This window comes from Borostomias antarcticus (assembly GCF_949987555.1).
Source record: "Borostomias antarcticus genome assembly, chromosome: 16".
In the NCBI taxonomy this organism is placed as follows: Eukaryota; Metazoa; Chordata; class Actinopteri; order Stomiiformes; family Stomiidae; genus Borostomias; species Borostomias antarcticus.
Genome location: NC_140249.1, coordinates 22,575,861 through 22,595,795, shown reverse-complemented (window position 1 = coordinate 22,595,795; position 19,935 = coordinate 22,575,861). Strand labels below are relative to the sequence as shown.

The following is a 19,935-nucleotide window of genomic DNA, read 5'->3' as shown; positions in this document are numbered from 1 at the left end:
CCCCTCCATCTCTCCGACCACTATGTCATGTCCTACTCCGTCTCCCTCCCCTCTTCCTCCTCGTAATTCTACCCCTGGCCACCCCTCTACTGACCTTTCCTCTGCCGTCACCTTTGCCCTCCCCGCCCCTGAATCCTTCTCTCTCCTACCCTCTGATACTGCTACTGACCTTCTCCTCTCTACTCTTTCCTCTTCTCTGGACAAAATCTGTCCCCTCACCTCCGGGCCTGCACGCCCAACTCCACCTGCCCCATGGCTGTCGGACTCAGTGCGTCCTGATAGACGGAGCCTGAGAATAGCTGAGCGTAAATGGAGGAAAGGCAGAGTCCCAGAGGCCCTTGTTAACGTCCAATTTCTTCTTTCCACATTCTCCTCCTCCCTGTCTGCTGCTAAAGCTGCTTTCTTCCGCTTTAAAATTCTAACCTCTGCTTCCAATCCTAAAAAACTCTTTGAAACTTTCTCTTCACTACTTCAGCCCCCACCTCCTACTGCCAACTCCTCCCTTCTCCTTGACAATTTTGGAAACTTCTTTGACAAGAAAGTTAACGACATCAGTTTTCTTTCCCCCACCCCCCAGTCGACGGGCCATGCATCAACCTCACCTCTCCACCCTCACCCTCTCTTCCCTCTCTGCCTCCCCTCCTCTCCGTGTCCAATCTTACCATGTGCTCCCTAGAGCCTGTCCCCTCCACTCTCCTTCAGTCTGTTACACCCGAACTCCTTCCCTTCCTAACCCACCTCATCAACGCATCTCTTGTATCAGGATGCTTTCGCTCTGCTTTCAAGACTGCCAGAGTCACCCCCCCCCCCCTCCTGAAGAACCCATCTCTTGACCCCTCTGATGTCAAAAACTACAGAACGGTTTCTCTTCTATCTTTTCTATCTAAAACACTTGAACGTGTTATCTTTAACCAACTATCTTCGTACCTCCACCAGAACGACCTCCTAGACCCCCACCAGTCCGGGTTCGAGGCTGGCCACTCGACAGAGACCGCCCTCCTTGTAGTGACAGTCACTCCATGCCGCAAGAGCGAACTCTCTCCTCTGTCCTGATTAGGGATGGGTATCGTTAGGATTTTTTCGATACCGGTATCGATAAGCAGTACCGAAAGTAATCAATACTACTACATTTTGGGACTCATGCACTGCCTGGGTCGATGTTTCTGTCTCAGTTGGCCTTCATTTGCATAGTGGACTGTCACTGTAATATAGTGATCCTGTGTGATACTTGTGTAGCCATCGCTGGTCATGGCTTCCTTTGGCACATTGGCAAGCTCACCAATGATGTTTCTGCATGCCAAGTGGGTATGAGGGGGTCTGATAATATGCCTCTGGAAGGGGGGTGGTAACTGGGGTTAAGGGCTGTGGTCATATCCCTACAACAACAGTTAACAGTAACTTTTAACAGTAACAGTTACTAACATCAGAAGACATAGACTAAACCGCAGCTACATTACTTGTGTAGCTAGCTACAGCAACCAAAAATATGTTCATTTCATCATATCACTCCCAGTCAGAAAATGGCCGCCAATCGTGATACTAATTTCCGCTATGTTAAACTCTGTAACTCTGGAAACACTGTACGACTTATTTAAAATAACAATAATGTGTGTTACCTGCATCTTTAGCCTGGCTCATCATCTGCTGCTGCAGCATTGCTATCATAGCCACCAGCTACACACCTTCCTCCCTGCACTCTCTACAAACACCCGTCTGCCATGCGGCCATTTCGGTTCTGTTGCTAAAAATATGGCTCATTTTTGGTCTGTCACCTATTAAAAACCGACACTGTTTTGAATTGTGGTCCGTTCCCTCAGGGCTGCTAGATAGGGAGGTCCCACTCGGGTATTTGGCTAACTGTGAAAAGCTAGTCTGTGAAAAACCAGGTAAACTGCAAACAGGCTCCCTGGAAAGAGGCTCAGAGGGGGACTCCTCCTGTTCCAGGACAAAGCAGCCTCCACGCCAGCCAAGCAAGGCTCCGGCGCCCTTCTGATGCTAAACGCTCATTCCCACAGGCACCTTCCGAAAACAAGGGGCTCTATTTTTACCACTGGCCACAATTTGGCTGGGGCTCAAAATGTGTTAGCTCCTCAATAGTTGAGCCTTCTAATCACAAGCATGCACTTACACACACGCACGCACACGCACACACACACACACACACACACACACACATTCCCAGCAGGGTGCCCATCTTCCCTGTTGTTTCAGACGTTTAGAAAGCCGCTTCATCTTTGTTGATGTCGGGAGAGCCGCCCGGATATCGCCGATGACCCCAATCGTTTGAGTGCGTGTGAGCGTGCACGTCGCTCAGGTTTTCACCGGGTCACTCGTCAGTATCGCTTCCACCCTTCCTTGCCCGTGCTGGGTTCAATCTCGGGTCCTCTAACTCGCCATTGCACATGACTACCTTACATAAGCAGGACTACAGCCAGCTACGCGCGGGTGTGCGGTTTTTATACTGAGGAGTGAGATTCAACTCGGTTACGTGTGCATGCTTGTGCGCAAAGATGTGTTTATTAGCATTTGTATATAAAGGTGTGTGTGTGTGTGTGTGTGTGTGCATGCATGCCCATACTGGTGTTTCGGAGCAGGCTTCTCCTTCAGAGCGATCATTAATTTGTTGGGCTGGACCTCTAGGGCCAGAGGAGCCGTTGGCCCTGCCAGTGTGGGTGAGAGCGGGCGAGGGAGAGAGCGAGCAAGAGAGAGAAAGGGAGAGAGCGGGCAAGAGAGAGGGTGAGAGCGGGCGAGAGAGAGGGAGAGAGCGGGCGAGAAAGCGGGTGAGAGCGGGCGAGAGAGAGGGAGAGAGCGGGCGAGAGAGCAGGTGAGAGTGGGCAAAAGAGAGGGAGAGGGAGGGCGAGAGAGAGGGAGAGAGCGGGCGAGAGAGAGGGTGAGAGCGGGCGAGAGAGAGGGTGAGAGCGGGAGAGAGAGAGGGAGAGGGCGGGCGAGAGAGAAGGTGAGAGTGGGCGAGAGAGGGCGGGCGAGAGAGAAGGGAGAGAGCGGGCGAGAGAGAGGGAGAGAGTGGGCGAGAGAGAGGGAGAGAGCGGGCGAGAGAGAGGGAGAGAGCGGGCGAGAGAGAGGGAGAGAGCGGGCGAGAGAGAGGGAGAGAGCGGGCGAGAGAGAGGGTGAGAGCGGGCGAGAGAGAGGGAGAGAGCGGACGAGAGAGAGGGAGAAGGCGGCCGAGAGAGAGGGAGAGGGTGGGCGACAGAGAGGGAGAGGGGGGCGAGAGACCATGTTAATGCAAGCTGACAGGAGTGAGCACAGTCAGTGAGCTGTCTGTTTCCTGAACACTAAGAGTGTCTCATTCAGCATCGCTGGCCTTGAGCATGGGAGCGACCGAGCCAAAGGCTTTACCGTGGTCAAAAGCAATCACGTAACAGCCAGCTATGACCAGAACCACGCTAGACAGGGCAGGGGAGGGACAGCTATGACCAGAACCACGCTAGACAGGGCAGGGGAGGGACAGCTATGACCAGAACCACGCTAGACAGGGCAGGGGAGGGACAGCTATGACCAGAACCACGCTGGACAGGGCAGGGGAGGGACAGCTATGACCAGAACCACGCTAGACAGGGCAGGGGAGGGACAGCTATGACCAGAACCACGCTAGACAGGGCAGGGGAGGGACAGCTATGACCAGAACCACGCTAGACAGGGCAGGGGAGGGACAGCTATGACCAGAACCACGCTAGACAGGGCAGGGGAGGGACAGCTATGACCAGAACCACGCTAGACAGGGCAGGGGAGGGACAGCTATGACCAGAACCACGCTAGACAGGGCAGGGGAGTGACAGCTATGACCAGAACCACGCTAGACATGGCAGGGGAGGGACAGCTATGACCAGAACCACGCTAGACAGGGCAGGTGAGTGACATGTATACTACATGTCAGTGGGAACAGGCATGTTTAACACTCGGTATGGCATTGGTCCTGGAATTCCTCCTGCTTTTACATCTCATACTGTGTCAAGCTCTGGTCCAGGAACCCCCAGAGATGGAGCAAGCTAGCTACAGAGGTTTCATCTTGTGTTGGTGTCACAGGAGAGGGAGAGGGGATAGGTTTGGTACACTAAGGTGCTAATCTAGGGAGCGGCTGTAGCTCAGTTGGTAGAGTGGTTCGTTCAATGATCGAAGGGTCAGTGGTTCGAATCCCAGCTCCGACTGTCCACATGTCGAAGTGTCCTTGAGCAAGACACCTAACCCCAAATTGCTCCCAATGAGCCGGTTAGCACCTTGCATGGCACCTACCGCCATTGTGTGTGTGAATGGGTGAATGAGAGGTGATTTTTCAAGGTGCCCACCCACATCCATTGACCAAAACGGTGGTAGAGCAATTATCAGACTTTCTCAAAAGTGCTAGTTTTGTCAACGTTTTGATCTGAACCATTGTATATGATCATAAGTAACCTTAAAACAGGGCTAAACATGCATTTTCCCCTTTACTACTCCTTTAAACAATGGATGAGTCACCAGAGAAGAAATGATCAGTTTAAAGGGGCACAGACATGTTTGTTTATGTTTAAAAATAGGCCTTCCTTCCCTCTGGAAAATGTAGGGGTAGGATCTATGTCCATCCCCCCATCGCTCTCTGTAAAGCACATTGTGTTGCCTCTGTATATGAAATGCACTATATACAAATAAAGTTTGATTTGATTAGATTTTTTATATCACTGTCAGTGCAGTCGTTTCCCTACACAGAATACGGAAACACAGAAAAGTCCTTCACAGTTTCTCCAATTATATTTTGCCCGGGCCAGTCAAGGACTGTGTTCTAACGTTTGTTCTGCGCCCCAGTAGAATGTACTGTACTGTAGCTCCTGATTGGTTTCCACAGTTGATGGGTAAAAATGAAATACAGGCCTCTGTCAAAACAGTCCCCCAAAGCAACAAGCAGTAATGTTAATGTTAGTAGAATAAACACAGCCATAAGTGCAGTTATTGCAGAAATAGTCTCAATAATAACAATTTAACAAGAACAAGAATATGCACAGTTTATCTGAGGAAAATACATTTTCGCCATTCTTCCGACTGTATTTGGCAAAGGTTTTATTACACTGATTGGCTGAAGGAGTTAGTCTGTCAAGGCAAATACTCCTGTTCACAATGTGCTGTTACAGTGCTGTTATAAACTGCAGTCTATATGACCCCCAGTATACATAACTCGCTCTAAGGTCTTTCTTGACTGTTCTCCTAGAGTTGCCCAAGACAAGGCTTAGTTGTCTCCAGGGTAAACAATGACTAGACTGTAAAATTGTATTTGTTTCATGATAAGCCTTTTTGAAGTGAGCCCTGGGATGATAAAACGGGAGAAAGATAAAGACCCCCACCATAGGAGAAAGAGTGGCCCCTCCCCTTCCCACTATAACCCCAGGCTCACTATAGGGCAGAGGTCCTTAGGTCATGTCTTCTCCACTCACTCTCACATGTTCCTCAGGACGAGAAGGCAACATGGAGAGCTTGCCCAAGATGGACCCTGGCTCCAATGGCCACAGTCGACCCCTGGACATCGTGCCCAGTATGGAGAAGGACAAAATGACAGAGAGGGGCCAGTGGGGTAACAAGGTGGAGTTTGTTCTCTCTGTGGCAGGGGAGATCATCGGCCTGGGAAATGTTTGGCGCTTCCCTTACCTGTGCTACAAGAATGGAGGAGGTAGGTGATAGGGTCACACTGCTTTGGTGAGCTTAGCTAGAGCTGTCTAGCTACCGTATGTCCTGGAAAATTATTATTTTCAACATCCATCTTTGATGGATCATATGCGCTTTGTCATTATAGCTACTGTAGGTCAGTAAGTTCTGCTCATACAGTAATTGCCACATTTGACTATAAAACACACACACTTACATTTAAAGGGGCACAGTCATGCTTGCTTTTAAAGGGGCACAGTCATGCTTGCTTATGTAATATTATTTGGATTTAATGCTTAAATTCTGTGTGTAGGCCTTTTTAAAATCACTATCAATGTAGCCTTTTCCCTACAAAGAGGACGGAATCGCGGAATAACTTTTCAGTGAAAATAATATTACTGTAACTATGCCCAATTAACAAGTATGACTATGCCTATGAATATGCTCCTTTAATTCACATCACAGTTGTACTGTAGTGATGAAGTCTCAATTGATCTAATGTCTCCATCATTGATACAATGCTGACAACAATATCAACCCACACTCTGTTTTGTTAAACCCAAGAGCACTGGAGCATTGGGTTTAATGTTGGAGCATTTATGTTTGTTTGCCAAAGTTATAAAGTGTTATAAATGGCATGGAATGTTTTGGTGTTAAAATTCCTCAGAAGTGCTAATTCTGTGGCATGAAAATTGGCGTAGGCTACATTGATACATACTGTAGTTCAAATAAAAAGTGGTTAAAAATAATGTTATTTTTAAATGTATGTATGTTATGTCTTAATGTCACTGCCAAGAAAAGACTCATAAAAGTATTCAATTTCAAACTCTACTGTGGCATATAAATACTTTTACTTGGTTAATTGGCATGTTGGCATGGCAGAGTAGGTAAAAGTAAAAGTCTCCACGTTTTGTGGAATGTATTTCTTCTTGCTGTGTTGGCGAGGCACCAATTAAAGCAGTCTTTTGAAACAACTGAATAGTTTCTTAGTATTGCAGACTGAAAGGATTTAACCCTTTACCCGTACCAATACAATTACCTAATGTGTGATGTATTTATAGACTGGCTGCCCCACTGTGTTTGGCAAATACCTTCGGGGGTTCAGGGTGTGGAGGGCTTTCACAGGTCAAGAGTTCAAAGGTCAAAGGCTGTAGGTCTTCCCTACTCTCTTTGTTTATTGTCTGAAGTCCCAGATAGCAAGCGGATGTGTAATGATTCTGGGCCATATGGGCCAGAACTAAACCACAAGGGCCAGATCTGGCCTGTATATGGCCCAGATCCGCTTGCTATCTGGGGTAGCTACCATTGAAAGTAAGATGGGATGCATGCATGGATTAGACTATCAGTTAGCTAGGCTTGTTGATGAAAGCATTCTCAAAAATGTCTCTCCTTTTCTTTTGTAACCAGACTTTCTAGCATTTTCACATATTAGCATATTCTACCTCTTTCCCATCTGGCCTGATGTTACTTTTGTAATTAGTATCGTATATTCATTTTTGGAAATGAAATCTGTCTCAGTTTGACTTTCTGGATAAATGCAGGTTAAACTACAAGATACATTGTGCCAATACATCCTGCTTTGACCCCTGGTGACCCTTAACTCCTCCCCCACCTCAGGAGCATTCTTCATCCCGTACCTCATCTTCCTCTTCGCCTGTGGGATCCCTGTCTTCTTCCTGGAGACGGCCCTGGGGCAGTACACCAGCGAGGGCGGCATCACCTGCTGGAGGAAGATCAGCCCTCTGTTTGAAGGTGATTCTACCATCAACATGAGAACTGGCTCGGTTATTTTTCATTTGTTTATGTAGTTTAAAAAAAAAAAAGATACATAGATGACTTGTGCACCGTCAGATCAGCATCCGTTTTTTGTAAATATTACCACTGTCTGATGTGTAATGTCAGAGTTACATAGGCTGTTTGATGTTCACTTGTTCACCATGAATGCCTTTGGGCATAGGGGGACGAGACAGAGTGAACACACCCGTGTCTGCATAATGTAGTAGAATGCAACACATTCTTGGAATGTCTGAATGTGTGTGTGTGTGTGTGTGTGTGTGTGTGTGTGTGTGTGTGTGTGTGTGTGTGTGTGTGATGTGGATGCAATGACTGGCATGCCACCACCACTGGCTGACTTTCAAATATTAATTTGCTTTCATTATTCAATTGCCCACAACATAAGCACAATATGACTGTCATTCTCACAACCATGGAGGATGCAGGATAGGAAAAATACATTGGATGTTGTGGTTGTACAACAGCACATACAGTAGTATATTCGTGTTTGGAAGTCTAACACTGAATGAACTACTCTAAGTTGACTAGGGCAGCTGTAGCTCAGTTGGTAGTTTGTTTTAATGCTTTTAATGTCTCATGTAAAGCACCTTGAATTGCCCTGTGGCTGAAATGTGCTATATAAATAGCCTTGCCTTGCCTTGCCTTGCCTTGCCTTGCCTTGCCTTGCCTTGCCTTGCCTTGCCTTGCCTTGCCTTGCCTTAGAGCGGGTCGTTCAGTGATCGAAGGGTCAGTGGTTTGAATCCCAGCTCCAACTGTCCACATGTCGAAGTGTCCTTGAGCAAGACACCTAACCACAAATTGCTCCCGATGAGCAGGTTAGCACCTTGCATGGCAGCTACCGCCATTGGTGTGTGAATGGGTGAATGAGAGGCCATTGTAAAGCGCTTTGAGTGCCGCTAAGGTGAAAAAGCGCTATATAAGTGCTATATAACCTCAAGAATAGTTTCTTCCCAACTGCAGCTGACCTCATCAACAAGGCTCAGGACTGACACTGACACTATTATTTTGTACATTATGTAGATTGTATTGTATTGTATTCGTCACTTACTGTACATCACATTGCACATTGCAGATTGCTTGTAGGTGAAAACCTACTTGGCAATAAACCTATTTCTGATTCTTCTTTGCAGGAGTGGGCTACGCCACACAGGTGATTGTGGCTCTTTTAAACTTCTACTACATCATAGTGCTGGCCTGGGCCATCTTCTACCTGTCCTACTCTTTCACCTGGGACCTGCCCTGGTCCTCCTGCAACAACACATGGAACACAGGTCAGAGGAGAACCTCCACGCCTAGTTATAGTTATAGTTTCATGCGGCAGAGCATAATGGTCAGTTTCCCAGACACAGATAAAATTTATAGTCTAAGACTAAGAAACCATTTGAATGAACATGTTTGGACTTTGACATGTTTTTTTTTTTTTAGAATTGGACTTAATCCGTTTATGAGAAACAAGTCCTAGAGTGCAACAATAGCTCTGTATGCACCAGAACAGTAGTCAGACGTTAAACAGTACACGCTGTTTAAGGAACTTAAACTAATACTGCCACGATGATGTGAACTATGGTTACAGGCTGCCGTTTTGGTGGGTTTGATGGAGCGTTGTATGTGCAACTTGATAGGTATACCTGTAGTATACCCTTTGTTTAAGAACAGGCTAAAACATTGATGTTTTGCTGGCTATTCGTTTTTTTTTATGTACTGTAAAACATTGCGGTTAGTTGTTCACGTTTACTGAGGGGTGAGTTGTGCCAAAGCTTTCTTTATCTCGGCATCATTTCAGCTCAAAGTTGACGGAGGCCTTCTTATATTTAGCGCGGTTTCCCCTGGAAACCTTCACAAAGCCGGGATTTCTTGTCTGAATTGTGTTTTTGTCTTTCTCCTTTCAAGATTCCTGTGTGGAGTTTCAGAGGAGGAATACGTCCATCAATCAGACCCGCTGTGAGAACTGCACCTCTCCCGTCATTGAGTTCTGGGAGTAAGTGTTTGGAAGCTCATTGGGTCTCCCTCATGAAACGTTAGTAAATCTGTGTGTAGATTTGGGGCGGCTGTAGCTCAGTTGGTAGAGCGGGTCGCTCAGTGATGGAAGGGTCAGTGGTTCGAATCCCAGCTCCGACTGTTCACATGTCGAAGTGTCCTTGAGCAAGACACCTAACCCCAAATTGTTTCATTGCATGGCAGCTACTGCCATTGGTGTGTGAGTGTGTGTGAATGGGTGAATGAGAAGTCATTGTAAAGCGCTTTGAGTGCCGCTAAGGTGAAAAGCACTATATAAGTGGAGTCCGTTTACCATTTGCACATAAAAAGCCACGCTACTAAAATCCCACAGCGGATTCATCAACACTGCGGGACACTCAGATTTGATCGTAGGCACGTGTATATGTGTGTGTGTGTGTGTGTGTGCGCAGGCGAAGGGTTCTGCGGATCTCCCCTGGTATTGATCAGATGGGTTCTCTGAACTGGGACCTGGTTCTGTGTCTGGCCATCGCCTGGATCATCTGCTACTTCTGCATCTGGAAGGGAGTGAAGTCCACAGGGAAGGTACAGCACAGATTCTCGCATTACATTTCTCGTTGTCTTACTTTCTCTCCAGGTTTATACACAGTTTACGGCAGCATTACAATTCATTCATTCATTCATAACCTTTATTTAGATTCTCGGGAGGGGCAGAGCCTCATTTTCAATGTAGCCGAGATTACAAAACGAGCAGCAACAATAAAAACAATGTTAAACAATAAGATGTCATCACAAATAACAATATAATCTAAAATTAAACACAATAAACCAGTACAGATAAAGAATATAAAATAGAACAACTTCTGACATAACTTGTGTGACACAACTTGTACATACATGTCCATGCCCTCACACAGAGCTGCTTCACATACTTGGTTAGCCCAGTACCTTGTGTATGTGATCCTTCTGAAGTACCACAGAATACCAGGATACCAGGAGACACCAGGATAGCCAGGAGTGGGAAAGACACATTATGAACTTGAAGAGAGTCCCTCCAAACAAAGCTCCAGAGGTTTTGGAGCTTGATCTTCCATGGCCTCCTCCATGGCCTTGGTCTACCATGGCCTTCTGGTCTTCCATGGCCTTCTGGTCTTCCATGGCCTTCTGGTCTTCCATGGCCTTCTGGTCTTCCATGGCCTCCTGGATGGTAGCTTCCTGTAGACTGGTGTTTTTTGTCTGGCTCCTCCCCTGTAGACTGGTGTTGGTGTCTGGCTCCTCCCCTTGGTGTCTGGCTCCTCCCCTGTTGCCTGGTTTTGGTGTCTGGCTCCTCCCCTGTAGACTGGTGTTGGCATCTGGCTCCTCCCCTTGGTATCTGGCTCCTCCCCTGTAGACTGGTGTTGGGTTCTGGCTCCTCCCCTTGGTGTCTGGCTCCTCCCCTGTAGACTGGTGTTGGTGTCTGGCTCCTCCCCTTGATGTTTGGCTCCTCCCCTCAGGTGGTGTATTTCACGGCGACCTTCCCGTACATCATGCTGGTGATCCTGCTCATCAGGGGTGTCACTCTGCCCGGGGCCTCCAGGGGCATCGAATTCTACCTCTACCCAGACCTGGGACGCCTGAAGGACCCACAGGTAGGGACACACACACACACACACACACACACACACACAGACAGTCCGGTCTACAAAAGGAGCTGGTTGTTTGGGTTCATGTGTAATAAAAAAGAGTAAAAGTGGCAGTAGACTATCATATCTGTTTTAAAGGTAAGACACCACTCTGTGTGTGTGTGCATGTGTGTGTGTGCATGCGTGCGTGTGTGTGTGTTTGTGTGTATGTTTGCCTTATCAACCTATATAGATTACCTGAACTCAACTGAGCAAACTTTCCCTAAGAGCCACAGATCAGTTTCCACTAGGAAACACAAGTGCTCTTAAGGAACAACTAGCTCAATATTAGCCCTGAATAACAAGTACTGTACACATGTAAACATGCTGTCCCCCACCCATTATGCATGTTCCCTTGTGGTATCAAGCCCCCTGCTTCTCACTAGGCGTTTTTATACAGAGATCCCACTATATTGCCCTATAGAAGACCCCTCAATTTTCTGGCTTTGTTTGTGTATAATGAACCAAAGAAAGACAGCATAATGTGTGATTTTATTTTAAGTCCATGCACCTGTATGGTCAAAAGTCCTATAATGAATGTTGAAATACAGACATATCTAGCGCTACTAATGTCACATCATATGTATCAATTATTGACAAAGTAAGCTCTCTACAAACCATGGTAGAGTGAATAAGGGTACAATAACGTCTCCATCTAGTGGTACTACGGGGGGAGTGACTCACTCACTCTCTCACTCACTCACTCACTCACTCACTCACTCACTCACTCACTCACTCACTCACTCACTCACGACTTGACACCAGCCAACCTGTTTTTTACTGTACTTCTGTAAATAGTGCTGATCATGCCTTTTTTCGTGCCCTTATTATGCCTTTTGTGCTTTACTGTTTTACTGTACTTATGTGTTGTCTGTATAGTTGCAACAGAGGAACGTTCCCTCAGGGATAATTAAAGTAGCCTACTCTCCGTCCGTCTGTCTGTCCTTCAATCCCATCCATCTTTGTGGCTATGGCCTGTGCTTGCTGTTGCTTGGCTGGGCTTAATCACAGGCTCTGATTGGCTGCCAGGAATCTGAGCCGTGCCCCAATCCCTCTGGGACCACTTTCGCCCAATCGTGAGAACAAAGACTGCCCTCATTGAAATTGGAACCGCACACTGGCGCTCACAGACCCTGTGGAAAAGCAGCAAACTTGGCGTGATGGAGCCCATCCTTGGAGAAGGAGCAGCAGTGCGCCTGTTTGACGTTGTCAGGATGAGTTGAGGTAGAGGGTGGCGACATCCAACATCAGTGGCGAGAAATAGGGTGACTCTGGGGCAACGATGTCATGTTTCTGGGTGAGAGAAGGGAACTTCTTTTTTAGATAGTGGATCATCGGTTCGTCCACAGACATCAAATGATTCAGAATCGATTCATGAATCCCAAAATCGATCTTTTATTTAATGAATGAATGAATAAATGAAGGAATGAACAGTTCATTCATTCAATGATTCATTCATTCATTCATTTTTGGAAATCAGTATCGATACCCAGCCCTAGTATTGATGTGTTGCATAACTTGGCAGTCATGTAATTAAGGTTACAGCAAAAAAGAAACAGGTTTTAGTAACACTAACCAAATCGATATTGAATCGAATCGAATTGAATCGTGATAATCGATTCTGAACCTTGTGAATCGGAATCGAATCGATTCTTGAAATTCTAATCGATACCCAGCCCTACTCATCGGTGGTTTCCACTCCCGCATCCATCTTGATTATGTCCACAAATGTCTTGGTAGGACGTCCTCGTCACTTGCGTCTGCGTCATGGAGATGGCTCCCATAACATCAGCTTGCTGGCCGGAAACTCACGGTGTCTGTAGCAGTGCCCAGCCAGCCTCATTCTCCTTGCTGCTATCTTCCCACTCACCCTTGACCTCTCTCCGTACAGATCTTCAATACTGATGTGCGCGTTATAACTTATGTCCAGTGCTGCACGTAGCGTTCTGGTGTAGCGTCCGTCCAGCGACCTCTGCAGGGAGTGGCTCAGGGTCCAGCACTCACAGCCACGCAGGAGAACGGCCTCCATGGTGGCGTCGAAGAAGTAGAGCTTGGTTTCACGGGGGAGGCTGGATTTCCGCTCGTTGCTCGTGCCTTTTAGAGCTCTCCACGTGAGGGTCTTCCTCAGTTTGAGGTCCTGTTCCGTTGAGTTGACCCAAGAGCCCAGGTATTTGAAGTCCTCGACCTCCTTCAGAGCAGTAACTTCAGCTGCCAGTAGGGGCAGATGTTCCAGAATGTTATAGGTAAAGCCACAAATGGACACCTGGGCTGCGTTCCGAATCGCATACTACCCTACTATATAGTATGCCAAAACAGGATGTAGTATGTCCCAATACATAGTATGCCACATGCAGTATGGCAAAAATACCAGGATGTCCTACTACATCTGGTCATATTTTGCAGTATGCAAGCCAGCAGGCTTTTCTGGCTATTCTGACCCACAATCCTGTGCGCAGCGGAAATGTGCGTCACATGTGCGAGTCGTGACAGCTGTAGACGAATGTCGCGTTATGGACAGTGACGCATGTGGGCACATTTCAAGGCGCAATGTTATGACAAGGTAGTATGTCCCAATTGAATGCCTACTGCTTGCAAAGTACGTACTTTCTAAGGGCAGCTGTAGTAGGTACTGGTAGTAAGTAGTAGAAGTATGCGATTCGGAACGCAGCCCTGAATGGCATTACCACACAGGAAGTTGAAATGGGGTTTGTGGGAAAATGACCAGGCTGGACAGTGGAGCCTCAAGCAGTTGGTTCCATGATCAATTAGAGTCCAGGGAAACTAGAGTATTCACAATCAGCAAAGCATCAGAGATATCAGAGATATCTTTTTTTTTCTCTGAAAGGGAAAACATTTAGATGCACAACACACAAAACACTATAAAGGACAGACATTACAGGCATGTTTAAATAAGTGAGTCTTTAGCCCAGTTTTGAAAGCTTCAACCGTATCAGCCTCTCTCACTCTGGGTAGAAGGCTATAGAAGGCTATTTCAGAGGCGAGGTGTAGCTGAGGAAAAGGTCCTCACTTCTATGTTTCGTTTCCTGAGAGGACAGGACACTGAGATGTTTCCTCTTCCTCCTCTCCTCTTTCCAGGTATGGATGGACGCCGGCACTCAGATCTTTTTCTCCTATGCCATCTGTCTGGGCTGCCTCACAGCTCTGGGCAGCTACAACAAGTACAACAACAACTGCTACAGGTCAGAGATTAGCAGGGAACAATATTGTTTAGCACTTAAAACCCGCTTTTGCTACATTGATAATGGAGCCGTTATGCAAACGTATCTCTGATAAGATAAATCAGATTGATAAGATGGAGCTGTGTTGTGTTTCATTGTATCTGTGGGGTACTGTGTATCAAACAGGGGATCTGCTGATCTGCCTGGTCTGCTCTCACTCATGGCGGTCTCTCTGTCCTGTGTTTGTAGAGATTGCATCGCGCTGTGCTTTCTAAACAGTGGGACCAGTTTTGTAGCTGGCTTCGCCATCTTCTCCATTCTGGGCTTCATGTCCTTCGAACAACAGGTGCCCATCTCTGAGGTGGCTGAGTCTGGTTAGTGACCTTCCTTATAGAGAGGCTCTCTCTCTCTCTCTGTCTCTCTCTCTCTCTCTCTCTCTCTCTCTGTCTCTCTCTCTCTCTCTGTCTCTCTCTCTCTCTCTCTCTCTCTCCCTCCCTCTCCCTCTCCCTCTCTCTCTCTCTCTCTCTCCCTCCCTCCCTCTCTCTCTCTCTCTCTCTCTCTCTCTCACTCTCTCTCTCTCTCACTCTCTCTCTCTCCCCCCCCCTCTCTCTCTCTCTCTCTCTCTCTCTCTCTCTCTCTCTCTCTCTCTCTCTCTCTCTCTCACTCTCTCTCTCTCTCTCATGCACACACAAATTATTCAGGACGGTCAATTGGATTCTAATTTATTATTTATTATTATGCATACAATTCCCTTTGGGAAATAATTATAAATAACAAATTAACCTTGAATTAGAAAAGAGCTGCTTCCCTCCATGTTAAGAGAGAAAATCACTCACATGTGCGGTAATGGCCATTACTAGCTAGCTGGCGAGTGACGTCAATCATTACAAGTCAACATTCAAGGTCAAGGAAATACAAAGAGGGCCTAGTTTTGTTGAGAAAGCTCTCATTCATGTTCTGTCCTGTCCCTCTCCTCACTGACCTCATTATAAACCTGGTTTTCTCCTCAGGTCCTGGTCTGGCCTTCATTGCCTACCCCCGAGCCGTATCCATGATGCCCTTCTCTCCGCTGTGGGCCTGTTTCTTCTTCATCATGATCGTCTTTCTGGGGTTGGACAGCCAGGTGAGGCTTTACACACACTAGCGCACGCGCATATACACACACACACACACACACACACACACACACACACACCCACAGACACACTTTAGCATTTATATCCTTGTGGGGCCCCTGAAACTGTAGACGTAAAATGTATAATACCAAACATAACTTTTGACCCCCAACTGTAACCTTAACCCCAGCCCTAACCCTAACCCCCCCTAACCTTAACCTTAAAGTGGCAATAATCTATTTCCTACCGCTAGATGGCAGTAAGAGACTTGTTTACAAATGAAAGACCTAAAACGTATACTGTGCACGTTTAAGGCAAGGGGGAGGAGCAAAGTTATGGGACGTAATTTGACAACACAGGCAGAAATGCGGGAATATCAAGACGTGGTGATTGGTCGGGGTGATCATCATTGAAGTAGGACGCTATTAGGACGCTATGGCTCAGTGAAACAATCTGATATCAGATGTCTTTAATTAGTTTTGACAACATTTGAAGAAAAAACAATTACAGCTTTAACCCTAACTATAACCCCCCTTAAAAACCCTAACCCTAAACATAACCTTTGAACCCTTAACCTAACCCTAACCATAACCATAATTGTAACCCAAACCCTAAGCCCTAAACCTTTGACCCTAAAATTAACCCTAAACTTGTGAGGACCATCCCAAGTCACCACACACACACACACACACACACACACACACACACACACACACACACACACACACACACACACACACTGCCCTGTCTGTCCATGCTTTCTTCCTCATCACACAGTTATTCTCTTCTGTCCCTGGCACTAGTTTGTGTGTGTGGAGAGCCTGGTCACAGCCATGGTGGACATGTATCCCTCCACCTTCCGCCGCAAGAACCGCCGGGAGCTCTTCATCCTCGCCGTGGCCATCGTGTCCTTCCTCATGGGCCTTGTCATGCTGACTGAGGTAGGCTACAGCGCCACCTAGGGGCACACCATAGAGGCACACCTATGGGCATCATTTCCATAGTGATACTGCATCACTCCCTCCTCTGTAGTAATGCGTATGGACAGCCAGGGGCGGGGATCCTGGGGGGGTCAGGGGGGACAAGTCCCCCCCCCCAATATTTGAGATCATATTAAAATTGTCCCCCCCAATATTTAGATTGGGGTAGTGGCATTCAAATGACCATACAGCCGCGTAGGAAGATGTCGCCCCCAAAAAATACAAAATTTCAATGTAAATGTCCCCCCCCCCCCCAAAGTTGGATACAGATCCCCGCCACTGTGGACAGCCATGATATGAAATGTTCTGTGCAGGGAGGCATGTATGTGTTCCAGCTGTTTGACTACTACGCGGCCAGCGGGATGTGCCTGCTCTTCGTGGCCGTGTTTGAGACCGTTTGCATCGCCTGGGTTTATGGTGAGTGTTGAGCCAAGTTGTGCGGGAATGGGGTGATGGGGTCAGAGGGTGGAACATTGAGACATTGAGGGTTATTTTCACAGATGACGTTAGCTCTGTTCATTGCTCGACTGACCTCCAGCAGTGGTCCAGTGGTCCATAGTCATTAAAGGCCTTGTTGTTAAGACTCTGGGGAAATAAGAAGTAATGGGATATGATATGATTTGGCTGTGATGGTTTGGGCTTGACATTATGGTCTATGGGTAAGATCAGTCAAACAGTTATCAAGTTATCAATATCTTTTTTTTTCTTTAAAGGGATTCACGTCAACTTGATTCCTTTGTGACTCATCCCAGCTCACACTTTTTTAATTTGCTGCTATAATCTGTTCTTTAAAAGCCGTGTTCATCTCTTTGTTACACAAGTCTGATAGAGGCGTGGTTATCTCTAAACGAACCCCTTCCTGACCGCGTGTAGGTGCAGACCGCTTCTACGACAACATAGAGGACATGATTGGCTACCGACCCAGTCCTATCATCAAATACTGCTGGATGTTTTTCACTCCTGCCACCTGCTTTGTAAGTCACATTCATCCATTCAGTCCCAAACCCATTCCTCTGCAGAGATACCTCAGACTGCAAAGGAGATTTGCAGACGAAAAGTGTAAAAAAGAAAAGTTAACTCTAAAAGAAAAGTCAAGGCACCACTAATACTAATAAACAAAACTCCATCTACATTTCCAGGGAACCTTTGCCTTCTCCTTGATCAAGTACACTCCTTTGAAGTACAACAATGAGTATGTGTACCCCTGGTGGGGCTACGGTGTGGGCTGGGTCCTGGCCCTCTCCTCCATGCTCTGCATCCCCCTCTGGATCCTCCACAAACTCTGGTCCACTGAGGGAACCTTGAGAGAGGTGAGCAACACATATCCACAGTCCATTAAGCTTCATGGTTACAACCACAGCAAATATCACATGGGTATTTTTTTTCTCTGTTATTACTCAATCAATCAATCAATCAAAGCTTTATTTGTATAGCGCATTTCATACCCAGAGGCAACACAATGCGCTTTACAGAGAACAAGGGAGGTGGGTATACGACCCACCCCTACATATTCCAGAGGGAAGCAAAAAACAAACATTACTGATTACTCTGGAATATGTAGGGGTGGGACCTATGCCCACCCTCCCATTGCTCTCTGTAAAGCGCACAGAGTGTTGCCTCCCTGTGTATGAAATGTGCTATAAAAATAAAGTTTGATTTGATTTGATTAATGGGTCATGGCCTGATATTATAATCAACACACAGCAAAGTATAACATGCCATTTCTCATACACTGATCCTCCCTGTTCTCCTTCTTCCTCCTTCATATTAGCGTCTTCAAATTCTCACCACCCCGTCTGACGACTTACCCAAAACCAAGAAGGAACAGGAGAGGCTGCTCGCCATTTTTGCCGCCGACGGAGACGGGCCCCGTCACAGAGGGGCCCCCACCAAGGACGGCTACTTACCCGTCAACGAGAAGGAGTCCCACTGCTAGAGCTGGTACCGGGGCCTCGTTAGCTCACCTCGTTAGCTTCCCCTCGACTAGGCCCGGGCCTCGTCCTGATGCCTCTACATGCCTCACGCTGACCAAGGTCGCCAAAGAAGCACGGGTGCAGAGATACTGAAGCTGTGCCCTTCATCGCCCCCTCCTGGTTGCCTTGGGAAAACGCACAGACTACAGTTTCTGGTGACTTCCTGTTCATGGGCAGCGTACACTCACACTACTACTGTACTGGAGCTTAGCAAGCTCCGCCTCCCTCCTGAGATCCTCCCCCCACCTCTGCACCCGTCTCCCTTAGACCGAGGGAGGATGTCTAGGTTTTTATTGTTGGTTGTTTGTCTTTCATCTGTGCCAGAGTTAAGGAGACATTGTCATGACTTAGCCCAGTGGCTATGACTGTCTTCCTGATCACATCTGCTTTCTAAGGAAGCATTCTTGTTTGTTTGTTTGTTTTCTTTTTCATGGGCATCACTGATGTTCTGTTACCGTAGGTGTATTGACTCAAGGGCTGGTTGCAGTGGTGTGTTGCATTTGTGCGTTTCACTTGAATACAGTCCAATTACTTGGCTGAGGAAGGACTGCTGTGTGCTGACATACTGTATAGTACAGTACCCAGATAGCAAGAGGATCTGGGCCATATACAGGCCAGATCTGGCCCTTGTGGCTTAGTTCCGGCCCATATATGGCCCAGATCCGCTTGCTATCTGGGTACAGTGATCTGTGGAGTTTTTACAGTAGAATTTTCCTCTCAGCTGTATTTTGTGCTGTCACATAGGACAGCTCGTATATTCTGCTCAGCTATTAGAAACACATGCTGTAATTTCCGTGTCTTTGGGAATTCATTTAGTGCATTACATTCCATTGTCTGCTGTCCTTTACTGTACGAGAGGTGAATGTAATAGAACTACAGTACATCTATCCGATCCATCTTTCTGGTTTCTGTGCCAAGCCTTAGCAGATATTGACAGTTTTGCACACTTAAGGATCAGAATATCACTTGACTAACTGAAGGTGTTATAAGATCGCAGTTATATAGAAATATATAGGGTTATTTCCGTTTCATGAACAAAAAACGTTTTGTAAATGCAACCTGTACAGAATCATTATCTGAGTTGTAATAATAATATAGCTAGAAGCTCAGTAATATGAAACACCTTGACACAACCAGAACAAGCCCTTTGCATGCCAGTTGAGACCAGAACCCAGATAGCAAGCGGATGTGTAATGATTCTGGGCCATATATGGGCCGGAACTAAGCCACAAGGGCCAGATCTGGCCTGTATATGGCCCAGATCCGCTTGCTATCTGGGAACACATTTGATATCCTTTCATGTCTTTTGATGACTCCTACTCATACAACTAGAGATTATATAAATCAGAAATTGTTATAATAATAGATCAAAGACATTATTTAAAAAAAATAATTGGCAAATATAAGGGAAATTAAGTAAAATGTATCATGATTTTGTGCGTATCAGTTAAAGCATGTCTTGAATGAGTTGAAAGGAAAAGTTGATTAATGATCACTACATGTTCATCATAGAACCATCTACATGGACAAAATATGTGTATTTTAGCTTTTTAACCATATATACTGTAGAATTTAGCTTTGCTCACATCCTTGATTCGATTTTCTCAGTTTTTATTCATATTTCTAAAAAAAAAAAAAAAAAACGTCCAAAA

At 46.5% G+C, this 19,935-nt stretch overlaps 1 protein-coding gene across 1 annotated transcript; it reads left to right on the top strand.

The window, feature by feature from the left end:
- Nucleotides 1-5,448: 5,448 nt before the first annotated feature.
- slc6a13 (solute carrier family 6 member 13) lies at nucleotides 5,449-18,246 on the top strand (the record flags this gene model as incomplete). The annotated part of the gene is made up of 14 exons (XM_084450865.1): nucleotides 5,449-5,650; nucleotides 7,243-7,377; nucleotides 8,550-8,690; nucleotides 9,310-9,397; nucleotides 9,828-9,960; nucleotides 10,869-11,003; nucleotides 14,133-14,236; nucleotides 14,465-14,589; nucleotides 15,226-15,338; nucleotides 16,134-16,271; nucleotides 16,625-16,727; nucleotides 17,184-17,284; nucleotides 17,450-17,620; nucleotides 18,082-18,246. 14 exons carry the CDS (start codon nucleotides 5,449-5,451, stop codon nucleotides 18,244-18,246), a joined length of 1,854 nt encoding a protein of 617 aa, XP_084306991.1.
- Between the last annotated feature and the right edge of the window lie 1,689 nt (nucleotides 18,247-19,935).